We start from the raw sequence: 13,458 nt of genomic DNA, 5'->3' as shown, positions 1-13,458 counted from the left end.
ATTCTTTTGGTATTGGTGGTGGCACATAGATTCAAATTTAGATTAACATGGATGTGAGAGGCATGTTCAAAATTAGGACATGCATTAGATATTACCCTAAGTTCCCAAAGTAGCTTGCCAATATTTCTTTGCTATAGTGTGGGAAACATCTCTGAAAATATAAATCTCTGCATTTTTACACCAAATTGGGAAAAAAAATGATATAGCCTTCTAGTCAGTAGTTCTCAGTTCCTAATTAAAATGCTCCTGATCCCATTGTGTATGGTTATACTACTTGTAACTTCTTATCAGTTGATTGCATTATTGATTCTGTTTCCTTTGTAATTCTGATAGTTTAGATGGATAATTTAAAGTGTTATTAATTAAAAAGAACAACAACAGGACATGTGTATCTACTATTCCTCTGTCTAGGAATCTGTCTATCACTACGTTTGTCTGTCTAGAAATCTGTTTTTCTGTAGCTGTCTCTCTATATATCCATCTGTGTTTTCTATATCTTTCTGTCTTTTTTATGTTTGTCTACTTGTATTTATTTGTCTATCTGTCCATATAGCTATCAAACTCAGAAGTTAAAGAATGATTGACATTGTAAAAACAACTTTGTATCAATGCCATTTGCATGTGCAAATGAGTATGTCACTACTTGTTACAACTTGGCAACACAAATCTATGCTGCGTCTATACTTTGTTTTCTTAATTAGCAGTTATTGACAGCTGTACTGTAGATCAGTGCCACAGTGCCACAGCTCAAGTAGAATTTACAGATTATTAGAATTCATAAATTTGAATTAATTAGATTAATATACCATGAAAAGTACATATTTGTGCCTGAGGTTTCATTTTTGGCACAATATTTAAAAAAAAGAGGTTGGTACTACTTTAAAATAGGCAAGTTAAGGAAAAAATACTACAAAACAAATAGACAAATGCATTTGACATACAAAAAATTAAATATTATTTATTCCATTTTCCCATCTTACAATATTATTTTGAAAAAAAAAAACACAAATACAGGGTTATTCACTTAAGTGAGAATTCAATGTGAATTCAAAAATAATTTCAAATTTCAAGTCAAAATAGGCGAACTGGAAAAATCTCGGCTACTTGGCCGGAAATTTGAAATTTACTTTGAATTCCCACTTTAATAAATAACCCTTTTAATTTTCATGCAGTACTGAATTCATATCTTTTGTTTTAGAAAGATAGAATGTAGATTATGAGCACTGCCATTATTTATCTAATTCAGGTGGCAGATAATTCAACATGGTATATTATATTTGCATTGGATTAGATAATGCTAAATACACTGAAACTTAACTGAAACTAACAGAGTTAAAAGTAATTCTATTGTGAAAAGCAATTGTCACAGTTTAATTGATTTCACGTCACTAATGAATGACTCTAAAGCATTAATTTACATAATTATTTTGCTGATATTGGCAGTGGAAGTATTATGTGTTTTTGTTTCATGTGTGTGCTAATGCTTTTCATGTAGTCATCTTAAACCTATATAAATGTATATATTACCAAATTAATTTGTTTCATTAAATTAATCAACCCACGTTTGATTTTTTTCTGGTATTATTACATAGGAAGTATTAGGAAGGAGACGTGTGTACAGCCTAAAGGAAAATTAATTTCTTAACTACCTGTTCCACGTTGCTTGTGCACAGATATGCATGCATTAAATGTTGTCATGCGAACATATATCATTTAGACAACAATGTGTAGTGTAGGAAATTGGCCAACCACTTCTGTGACAGCTACAGCTGATACTTCTAAAAACTGCAAGAAGGGGATTAATTTTCATTGGAAATGTAATTAATTTAAAAGAAAGCAATGAAGCAAAAAGAAGAATATTAACACACAAACAAATAAAAACAAAGAACTTAAATACATTCTGGTAATCTGTTACTTCAACCAGAGTTGTAATAACTGTGGAAAATTCAAAGTGATTTCAAAGTGAATGTTTAAAATTCAAGGCCCATCTGGAAACATTTTCCAAATCAGCTATGTACCAAGGTCAGCTACGTTGGTCTTATATTTGAAATTCCGTTTGAATTCCAGACAATTCTCCCTTTAATAAATAACCTGGAATTATGTAAGAGATGAACAGAATGCATGTTTGTTTAGGTGTTTATCTATTTGCTTATTTTTAGAATACCAAATTTATTTAGAATATCAAATATCTATAGATACCAACAAGATATGTCAATCCAATTAACAGTTAACTTTAGTACCCAAAGGCGTAGGAACTGTATATCAAAGAAGGCTAGTTAAGCCTCATTGGTAATGTAGTTCACAGTTATATGTGTTGAATAGTGTCACTGCTTGCCTTTCTTCTATTTCTGATTGGATGTCCTCCCGCTTTCTGAAACTCAATCTCTCTAATACTGAGCTTCTTATTTTTCCTCCTCCTTTGCTCTCCCTGCACGTTGATGGTGCTTGCATCAGTCCATCCTTGCAAGCTCATTGTCTTGGTGTTATCTTTGATCCTGGCCTCACCTTTGCCCCACATATCCAGTATAATGCTAAAACCTGTCGATTCCACCTTAAAAATATTGCCCACATCTGCCCCTTTCTCATGCAAGATACTGCCAAGGAGCTTGTTCATGCTCTGGTAATCTCTTACTGTCCTTCTTTCCTAGTTGGTCTCCCCAAAAGCCAAATGGCTCTGCTACAATTGGCCAGTTAATGCTGCCGCCAGGCTGATCTTTCTCACCTGCCGTTCCTCCCATACCTCGCCCCTCTGGCGATCCTTACACTGGCTTCCTGTATCATATAGGTGTCAATTCAAAATACTAACCCTTACCTATAAAGGTCTCACCAACTCTAGCGACTCTTACATTGTTTCCCTTATTCATAGATATGACCCTTCTCATTCTCTCAGCTCCTGTCCGCTGCTCGCACCCTTACTGCTAACTGGTGCTTGCAGGACTTCTCGCGGGCGGCTCCCTTTTTTTGGTACAGCCTGCCTACCCCCATCAGACTCTCCCCTAGTCTTCAATTGTTTAAGAAGTCCCTCAAAACACATCTGTTCAGAAATGCTTATGGACTCCCAGAGTAACTTATCTATACTTACCCAAGTCTGTCTCTTGCTCTCCTAAAGAGCCATAATCCACTCTCACCTCCAGCTCTGCTACTTTTCCATCTTGTTTGGTGGCTGTCATCCTTGCTGCCCTGTTGTGTATTTGTACCTCACCTCATCTAGACTGTAAGCTCATTTGAGCAGGGTCCTCATCTACCTATTGTTCCTGTATCACTGTGTAATTGTCTCATTTATTGGAAATTCCCCCCCTCCCTCCATAATATTGTAAAGTGCTGCAGAATTATTTGGCACTATATACATACCAATAATAATAATAACATTAACACTAGCTTAGCCATTATTGTCCCAGACAAATTAAAATACCTTGAGAATTTCACTGGAAGATAGAACCCATAATACAAAAATCTAATTCTATCTATATACTTTTATGATAAAACTATTTCTTATCAGCACCTTTTCTTTATTTTTGTTTTCAGCATCAAGGGAAGATTGGAGTCAAATTCAATGTTGGAACAGATGACATTTCAATTGAAGAAGTTAATGCAATCATTAATGATGGGAAATACCACATAGTGCGTTTCACAAGGAGTGGGGGTAATGCAACCTTACAAGTGGACAACTGGCCGGTTATAGAGCGTTTCCCTGCAGGTAAGAATTATCAATATACAAATATTTTCAAAATAATACTTAATTTGGTTCAGTAAAAAAATAAAAAAAAATAAAAAAATAAAACATAGTGAAAATATTCATACTGTAGTACATCATGATAATTAAAAAAAATGAAACAAAACAATCACTGTGACTTGTTGGAATTTTTGCAAGTGGAATAATGCATTCTTTAATACATAATTATATGGAATATCCATGGAATGGTTTTGACAAAAGTACTAAATACAAACCCACAAAATAAAAAAAAGTATTAGATTTTCCCCTAACTTTTGATTTTGATGAAAGTGTTAAGTAAATTAAAACATTTGTTAACTAAGAACTTTTTAATTTCTATTATTGTGGCTAGAATCCTGAAATTTGGTTTTCAATCAACCACATTTCTTTGTTTATTGTATAAACTCTGATATTTATATATCTTTTTTTTTTTATGATAATATTAAAAGTCTGTTTTATGTAATAGTTATGTTTTAGGGGTGATGCCTAAAAGTATTAATCATTAATTATATTGTTTACCCTTGAATAGCCTTTCAAAAGTGGCAATATTTCAATGATGTAGATATACTTTTAACTTCATTAAAGCTTATTTATTGGGTTACTTATTGCATGAAACAATATAATTCAGTAAGTATCAAATATGAGTTAAGAATGAAATATCAGAGTGTGAGCAAAAATTAGCTAAAACTGAGTTATTATGAATGATTTCTAATGAATAAAGTAGAGTACTGATACATACATTCAGTTGTACAATTATAGGTCTCACCAGCTATAAGCATGGGAATTTTCATCATCTTATGAGTTGTGTTAAGTTATAAATCTAAGAAATAAAGGGAGGAATACCTTCACGAAGGGCCATATCATGATTAGAAAACAACTCTTCTGAATTACCAACATTTTGCGTGTTTTAACTTATTTTTCTATACATGGGAGATTAATACTCTATTCTATATTGCACACTGAAGTCTTGTGTGCTTAATGGACACCATAAATAGGGAACATGTTTGAGAAAATTGATTTCCAATCCTGAAATTGTTTTATAAGTGGACCAAGCTAATATACATACTGATAATAGGAATAGTAAAAGAGACTTTGAAAATGCCTATTTTGTTTGGAAGACATAGAGAAGGAAATCCAATCACATCAACATTACACAACATGTCAACATTTATTTGTGACATAAAACATCTTTATAACATAAGGGAATTCATTATCTTACATATTTACATATCATGTGATAGCAATAACCCCTTAATTAGCTCATACACGTTTAAAGTAAAGGCTAGCCAACGTTTGTATGAAATATATGTAGCTAATTCACAAAAAAGGAAAATATATTCAGCAATTCGGAAACCAACGTGTACAATCTCAAGTAAAATGTCTCTAAATCAGCTGCTGATAAAAGGCAAATGATTGTGAATTGGCCTAATTTTTTTTTCTCTTAATTATGGACTTGAACAAAAAAACAATACAAATTTCCTTTTTCTTTGAAACATAGCAAGTGCGTTGTTTAAGTTTTAGACAATTTGTGAAGCTTGAAATTGAATTTATTTATTCAAGCTTAGATTCTAGATAATACCAAACTGTATTCCTAACACTAAAGTGTCCCTACAGTGTGTCATGGTCCAAACAAATATACCTCTAGTCAGTTGAAAATAATATTATTTTCCCACATTCAACTGTTACTGAGTAATTAGAATGCTGGATGACTTAACCCTTTTAACTCTATTTAAGAAAGACCGTTTTGCCAAAAAGTTATATATTATCAGATTACAATAGTCTAATTTTCTTGTGGTGCCTATCAAGAGCATAAAGCCATGCATATAAAACCAAAATGTCATATATAAATGATTATATATAAACATGTTGGTCTTGTAATATAAAACATTTTGACCATACTTTTTATATCTAATTCCACACCAAATATAGATTTGTAAATGATCTGAAAATAATATATTATTAACTACTAGTATATGTATTTGGTTAAAGTAACTAATAGAAACTCCTAATATCGCCCAGCTGTTTTGAAAAGGTTTACTCCCCATATGTGATCCCTATTCAACAAACATTAGTGAAAACATTATATTTGTCCATAATAATATTAAACAAAGATGTAATGGGAGATGAGGATATTTTGTCTGACTAGCCCAATTTTATTCTGGTAAAACAGTGGTTGGACGTAGAGACACTGGATATTTGCTTTCTTACATGTGCAGATATTCCACCATGTCTCTCGCTTGCTGCTTATAGTCCTTGAACTGGCATCTTTCTAAGTGGATCTCTTCTGACCAGGCTTCACTTTCTTTTATTAACAAGTGCTAAAATGATCAATTTACCTGTATTTTATTTCAAAAATGCAATTTCTGCTTTAACTGTATTACTATACTATTTCTACTGTACTGTTTTGAATAAGTTACGAAAGACGTATAGAATGTGTTTAATAAAACCAAATGCATCAGAGATATTCCATGTTCAATGAATAGGTTCTTTATATTGTTTTTTATAAATCTTATATGTTTTTAAAACATATTTGCTACTTCTCTCTTTTTCTTTATCGCATACACCCTCATCTTAACCAACCTTACAATTCTTATCTGTTTTCTCATATCATAAATTGTGATCCTGATACTATCTGTTAATGGTACTAACAATTCTGTAATTTTAATTCAGTTCTTTATTATTCATCCTGCCCCCTGCACTGAGCTCATTAATCCTTTTTATGGAAGTATAATGCTCATTACCTTGACATTAGATAAAGATTTCTTTGATTTAAATATAAGCTACTATTTACTCCAATGCAAAAGGCTCCCATTGCTGTAATTAACAAAATATATTATATTTCATTAATTTAATATGCTTTGCTGAATTCTTTTTGCATATATACTTAAATGTTCAGTAGAAGAATATAGTAAATATGATATATTTATAGTAACTGTATACCCAAATGTATTTTAGTTCATTTATCACTACAAAATAGCGTTACCCTTGCCATAAATGTACAGACATTTACATAGACAAAATGCATAAAAAAATAAATAAAAAAAAACATAACAGCACTTGCTTCAGTCCCAAGGATTTGCAATCTCTTGCAACAAGTTTTGCAGAATTCAACATATAATTAACAACTGCGAGCTAATCTTAACCATCTCATTATTTTCACTCGTTGTTCTAAGCATATCCCATAATACCTCCATGCACTTCATTATCCTGTGGATTTTTCAGATAATATGAGCGGAATTACTGCCCAAACTTATAACAGCCATACTATCTAACGTAAAGCTTCATGTTTCATGAATGCTTTTAAAATGTCTACTGTGCATGAGCACAACCAAGGCTCTGCTTCCATGTCAGAAAGCTCTGAAGGAGTCATTCAGAGAGGTAGAGTATGCTTGCCTAGAAGGTACATACCATAGAGCTGAGAAAGCAAGAGGAAGCAAGCAGGAGTGAGTTCATCAGAAGATTAGTTTGGTTTAAGATGACCGTGAAGACCAAAACCTTCCTGGATTCCAGCTGTTTCCTATATTTGGTAAACGGAACTCAATGCAATCTGCAATATGTGGTTATTTTATTTAATGTTTCAGACCCAGGCCGCATAAAAAAAATAGTAATATTATTTACAAGCTTACACAATTGCTCTATGCACATAGTTTAAAAAGACATACAACACCATCACTAGGCCATTTATTTATAGTCTTGATGAGGTAGTGAGGTTCTAAATATCTCTAAGTTAATCCAGTGTGGCTGGAGGATTCCTGGCGCAACACTAAGCTGTTACGGGAACATGACCTCAGATCATGATATAATGTAATTCAATTGGTCAGCTGGGACGATAGAAGAAGACTGGTCCCTTAACATGGTACCAACTAAGGATAATGATACAATTAAATAGAAAATAGGAAGAAATCGGGTAATTTAAACTAATTTATTAGGCTCTTAAAGAGAACAAGATACTTTGCTAGTTTTTGGAATCTGCAACACTGATTTATCATAATTGGTCCTTCTTTCAATCTTCTTCCAATATGTTCTGACTGTTCTAATTACGGTTATGCATTTCTGTAAAATCAGGTCAATACCAATGCAGCTTAATTAATAAACAATCTAACTTTTGTATAGTATTTTACAAAATCCTTCACTGTTATAATTGTTTTCTCATATGCAAATAGGATAAACACATTATTAAAAAATGTGTGTCTTCCAAATGCAAAGCAATATCATTGTTGATCATAAAACCTTTCACAAATTCACTTTCCAGTGTATAACCATAACATGACTCGCATATTTTATAATTTTTTTAATAGCTCTGCAAGAGGTAAGTGCTTGTACTCTACAAATCATGGCATCCTGCATAATTTCTTATGTATGTAAGTGATCATAAAATATAAACAAGGTAAAAACATGAACCAGTAAATATACAGAGCACATTAAAGTAGCTTTTAACAAGTCCCCATTTTATGTTAATGATAGGGAACATTAGTGCAAAACTGATTTGCACCTAGGGTCATCATCAAACCTTTTATGTCTTAAAATAAATTGATAAATAGTTATTTTTGTTAAATTACATCCAGCACATATAGAGTCCTAACAATATCCCGAAATTTAAAAAAAAAAAAAATTATTAACTGATGGTTTGCTATGGTGCTGATTGTTCAGAACATACTATAAATATGCAGACAAATCTGAATTAAACTTTATAGTAAAGAGGTATGACACATACGCTAAGCATATAATTTCATTTAATCTTGTGCACTTGTATTACTGCTCTTCAACCAGCACGATGTGAACAAACAGCGTGTCTCTAAAGACTTAATTTCCCTTTCTCCTTCAGAAAACTGGTTTAATAGGTGAAAGCCCAGAAGTCAAAATAATAAAAGGAAAATTCCATATTCCATAAGTATTTTTGGTTTAAATCTTTTCTGCTACAATAATTGTATTTATTCCATCTCCAAACTGAACAACAACATGTAGTTAAAGGGACATGCATCACTTGACAATTATTTTTTTTAAACCAGCAAGCAAACACTTTTAAACAAATATAAAAACCAATATAAAAGTTTCTAAACTTTCTATAATGTGTGTCAGCTTGCATTGGTTGGCACACCTCTCAGTTGAGGGAATTCCTTAGACTCCCCAAACCTATTATCCACCCAGTTCAGTTTCAGACCAATCCACAGGGCATTATTGTCTAGCAACAGGCTGTTCTGTATGATCATACTGATCAGACTTCCTCACTAATGTACACATGTTCAGTTGGTAGAGGTGAAGAGATCTTCCGATTGAACATGTGTACAGCTGTCAGGCATGCCCAATGCCCTTTCCAGCATTCCTAGTGATATGACGCTGATTGATTAACTCATGATTATCATTTCAGTACAATTCCATTTTCGGTGCATAAACTCCACAGTGAATTTCAGATTTTAACCCACAGTAGCAGACATTCTGCAAGTCAGCTATGTTTTCAGTTGAGTATTTTGAACTTAAATTTGAAATTAACTTAGCATTTATCTTTGGTTATCAAAAATACACTCTTTTTTTGTAAACCTTGTGGATTATGCACATGTATTTCTCTTCCAAATGAAAAGGGCTTGTTTCTAATCTTGATGTTACTTTCTACTAACCAGCTACTGCTTGCTAAAGTGCCTGTTGACGAGTAGTGGCTGTTTACCAACTGCTAAATTTTACTGAAAGTAATTCGCTAAGTATCAGTTAGTGGCTTCCATTATTCTCTACATGAGCAGCTAACAACTTTTTAGCAACTAGTTTCCAAGTGGTTTTCAAACCTGTCACAACAGTTTAACGTCTTTTGCTAACCCAAAAAGCTTAACATCAGCCTCATGCCTAGGGCAAATACATTAACAACAGCTAAATTCCTATACATTCTTTATGAAAAATGTATGCTAGCTGTATGGCATTACATTGGAAACCTAGAGCACATATTAAAACATATTAAGCCATATCTTACTGTAATACACTTAAAGAAAAGGCCAGAAACCTGAAATAAAAACAATATTATTGGTTGTAGAAGTAAATTGAATCTTTCATTTAAATGACTAATTCACATGAAATTAACCTTAAAAGTTTCAAAGATTTGGAATAAGTATAGTATGAATTCTCAACTCACGTCTATTCCTTCCTTGCTTTCCCCTATATTGAGGAATCTGGGGTTCTCTCCTGGTATGTTTCCAGCTCCCTTCCCCTGGCTGCAACAATTCACAGATGTCTTTCCTAATAGTGATTGGTTTGAAGATCTTTCTTCCAGGGTTTCACTGTAGATTTATTTTATTTTATCTAACTTTGCAGCTTTGCTCTTTTATCCAGATCAGCACTCTCTAATAGCACTAGAATCACTTTATCTTTGGCAAACGCAACCCTATTTAACACCCTTATCGCAGTGTTGGACTGGAGAGACCTTCTATGTGACTTAGTGGCTTGCTGATATGGGGGGAGGTAGAGGACGGTACTTAATGGGGACACTTGGACTGCAGAAATACAGCCAAGTCCTCTATATGTATCACTCTGCAAGAGCAGAGTTTCAAAATCTATTTTAGATGGTATGTCACTCCAGTCTCTCTCTACCACATGGGGCATAATCTTCAGATTTGTGCTGGACAAAAAAGGGTCAGGGGTGACTATATTCATAAATGCTGTTCGTACACTTGTATTGGCCTAAGGTCAACAGACTTGGCGAATATGTCTTTTCCAAACCTGAATGTTCCTTTCTACTTTCTAAGCTGATTGATTCCCTACATACAAATGAGAACAATCTTGTATTTAAGATTATGCTTGCTGCCCAAAGAGTTCTATCTGTGGCCTGGCTACCCAATTCCCTTTTTCTATAATCAAGATATTAGCAAAAGTTAGAGATAATATGCTAATGGTTATGTTAACTGCAGTTGTTCATCGCATCTCAAACTTCATCTAGACAATATGGACCCCTTGGTTGGAATATACATCATAATTCTGAGGCTTCCACCTTTTAGTTCACCTTTGCCTCCTTCTCCCCTTCCTCCACTTTTCTTTTATTTTCTACTCTTTCTTTCCATTTTTTCCTTTTCTCTACTCTTCTTCTTATCTCCTTCTTCTTTCTAGTCGTGGTCTTTCCCAACTCTATTCTATCACAAGTAGATTTTTGGTTTCTCATTAGCTTTCGCTAACAGTGGTTTGGGCTAACCATCTACTTTAACCCCTTAAGGACAGAGCTTCAGAAGCTTGACTTACGCTTAATGACACAAGCAATTTTTGCATTTTCTTGCTGTTTGCGTTCAACTGCAATTTGCATCTCTCTCATTTATTGCACCGACACATATTATATACTGTTTTTTAAAGGACAGAAAGGGCTTTAATTTGATATAACATATAAATATATAAATGCTTACTTATTATAAAAAAAATACAGAAAAATGCAAAAAAAATGAAAAATATTGTTTTTTTTTACAGTTTTTGCAATCATAATGTGTGCATAATTAGTGCAGGTTAAGGAAAGTAATTAAAAATAAATTCATTTATTTGTTCTGATTTACAGAATATATAATGTGTCTGGGATTTTAAGTTTTTTTTGGTAGTTACAGGTCACAAAGCACAAGGAGTAAAATAAAATTTTAATATGGAGCGATTTTAGAATTTGGTATGTTTGTCTTGTAAGCCTAATAGCCATAAAATAAAACAAAATTGCCACACAAAAGTATATATTTATATAAAGTAGACATCACAGGCTATTTACCTAAGGTTGTTTTGACACTTTCTACGTAGCCATTTTACCGCCAACCTCTGCTAAATATTGGAGTAAAATTGTGTTTTTGGGGGGTTTTCGCACACAAACGTATAACAAAGAACTTCTCATGTGTATTTTGTAAAGTTGTTGTGTGCTATTCCTGTACAAAGTTTTATTATGTGTTCAGTTACTTCTGCTGAGTACAACGGTACCCCCATTGTATGTCTTTGGCACTATTTTGTGAAGCTACAGTGCCATATAGGAGACCTGTCCTTTTCAGTATTCACAGTAGAATTTTGAGAGACGGATATAATGAGCCTATGCTTCCATTTGGGGTATTATAACAGTTTGACTGTTCAAAAACCCCCACAAAGGCCTACCATTTGTAAAAGTAGACACTCCAGGGTATATCATAAGGTGCATATTGTGCCTTAGCATGCCCCCATTTATTCACCAATATATGCCAAAGTATGTGGTAAAAAATAATTTTGTGCATTTTTTGACATACGGATTGCATTTTTGCTGGGCATTTTGTATATTTCATATGTGCCACTAAGTTCAAAACCTTCAAATTATGCTCAGCTAAGTCTTCTGAGTAAAAAGACATCCCCAATGAATGTCTTTGGCACTATTTTGTGAAGCTACAGTGGCATATTGGAGACCAAGCCATATCAGTTTTTACAGAACTTTGAATTTTGACGCTGGACCTATGTGCAATTTCCAAGCATCTTCGTAAGTTTTAAATTCAAACTACCCCACAAAGGCCTACCATTTCTTAAAGTAGACACCCCAGGGTATTTCAAAAGGCATATTTTGAACCTTAGCGTGGGATAATTTTTCCGCAAGCTTGTACCAGGTGTAGTGGTAATAAGCGTTTTTTCTGCCTTTTTGACACACAAAGTGAGTTTGCACAGTATATTTTGCAAACCTTATGTGTACCACCACTCTATAATACTTTATATGTTGCTCAGCTATGTCGGCTGAGTACAAAAATACCCCCGTATGTACCTTTGCCAGGTATATGTGGACATCGGAGGGGCACATTTGGGACACAGCCATTCCATTTTTTTTCAAATTTTGAATTTTTACGCTGTGCCCATGTCCCATTTTAGAGTATTTTACCAGGCTATATAATCCAAATACTCCATAAAGCCATACCATTTCTTAAAGAAGACATCCCAGGGTATTTCAAAAGGCATATTTTGAAAATTAGTGTGGGATAATTTTTCCGCTAGCTTGTACCAGGTGTAGTGGTAATAAGCGTTTTTTCTGCCTTTTTGACACACAAAGTGAGTTTGCACAGTATATTTTGCAAACATTTTGTGTACCACCACTCTATAATACTTTATATGTTGCTCAGCTATGTCGGCTGAGTACAAAAATACCCCCGTATGTACCTTTGCCAGGTATATGTGGACATCGGAGGGGCACATTTGGGACACAGCCATTCCATTTTTTTCAAACTTTACATTTTTACGCTGTGCCCATGTCCCATTTTAGAGTATTTTAACAGGCTATATAATCCAAATACCCCATAAAGCCATACCATTTCTTAAAGAAGACATCCCAGGGTATTTCAAAAGGCATATTTTGAACCTTAGCGTGGGATCATTTTTCCGCTAGCTTGTACCAGGTGTAGTGGTAATGAGCGTTATTAAATGTATTTTTTTACTTTTTAAAACTTTTTTTACTTTTTAAAACTATTTTTTAAACTTTTGTTTTGCTTATTCATTTTTTTAAAGTTTCCTAAACTTTCGTAAAACTTTTTTTTACAGATTTAACATTTTTCTAAGCTTTTTTTTTACGTTAACCCCTAACTAGCAGTAAGCAGCACTAACAGTAAATTCCCCATTTTCCGATAACTCCCACCCACCCCAGCTAGCAAAATATTTAATTATACAATATTTAAATTAGTTAATTAAATTAATTTAACCCCTGAGGGTTAAAAAATAAATAAAAGTTAATCGTCAGGGGTTAAAAAAAAATTAGATCACAGTATAATACTGTGATCTGTATTTTGATCACTGTAGGTAGTGAT

The 13,458-nt window shown here is 33.4% G+C and overlaps 1 protein-coding gene across 22 annotated transcripts in view; it reads left to right on the top strand.

Moving 5' to 3' along the window:
• NRXN1 (neurexin 1) overlaps positions 1–13,458 on the top strand; it is a 1,100,495-nt gene that overhangs the window by 969,953 nt on the left and 117,084 nt on the right. For all 22 annotated transcript variants that reach the window (XM_063443956.1, XM_063443955.1, XM_063443963.1 and 19 more), the window contains one exon: positions 3,526–3,697. In XM_063443956.1, the coding sequence (XP_063300026.1) occupies positions 3,526–3,697 (172 nt within the window). The remainder of the gene's footprint in view (positions 1–3,525; positions 3,698–13,458) is intronic.

The sequence above is a fragment of the Pelobates fuscus genome, chromosome 2 (genome assembly GCF_036172605.1).
Source record: "Pelobates fuscus isolate aPelFus1 chromosome 2, aPelFus1.pri, whole genome shotgun sequence".
NCBI classification, from domain to species: Eukaryota; Metazoa; Chordata; class Amphibia; order Anura; family Pelobatidae; genus Pelobates; species Pelobates fuscus.
This window is presented reverse-complemented; position numbering and strand designations above follow the sequence as displayed.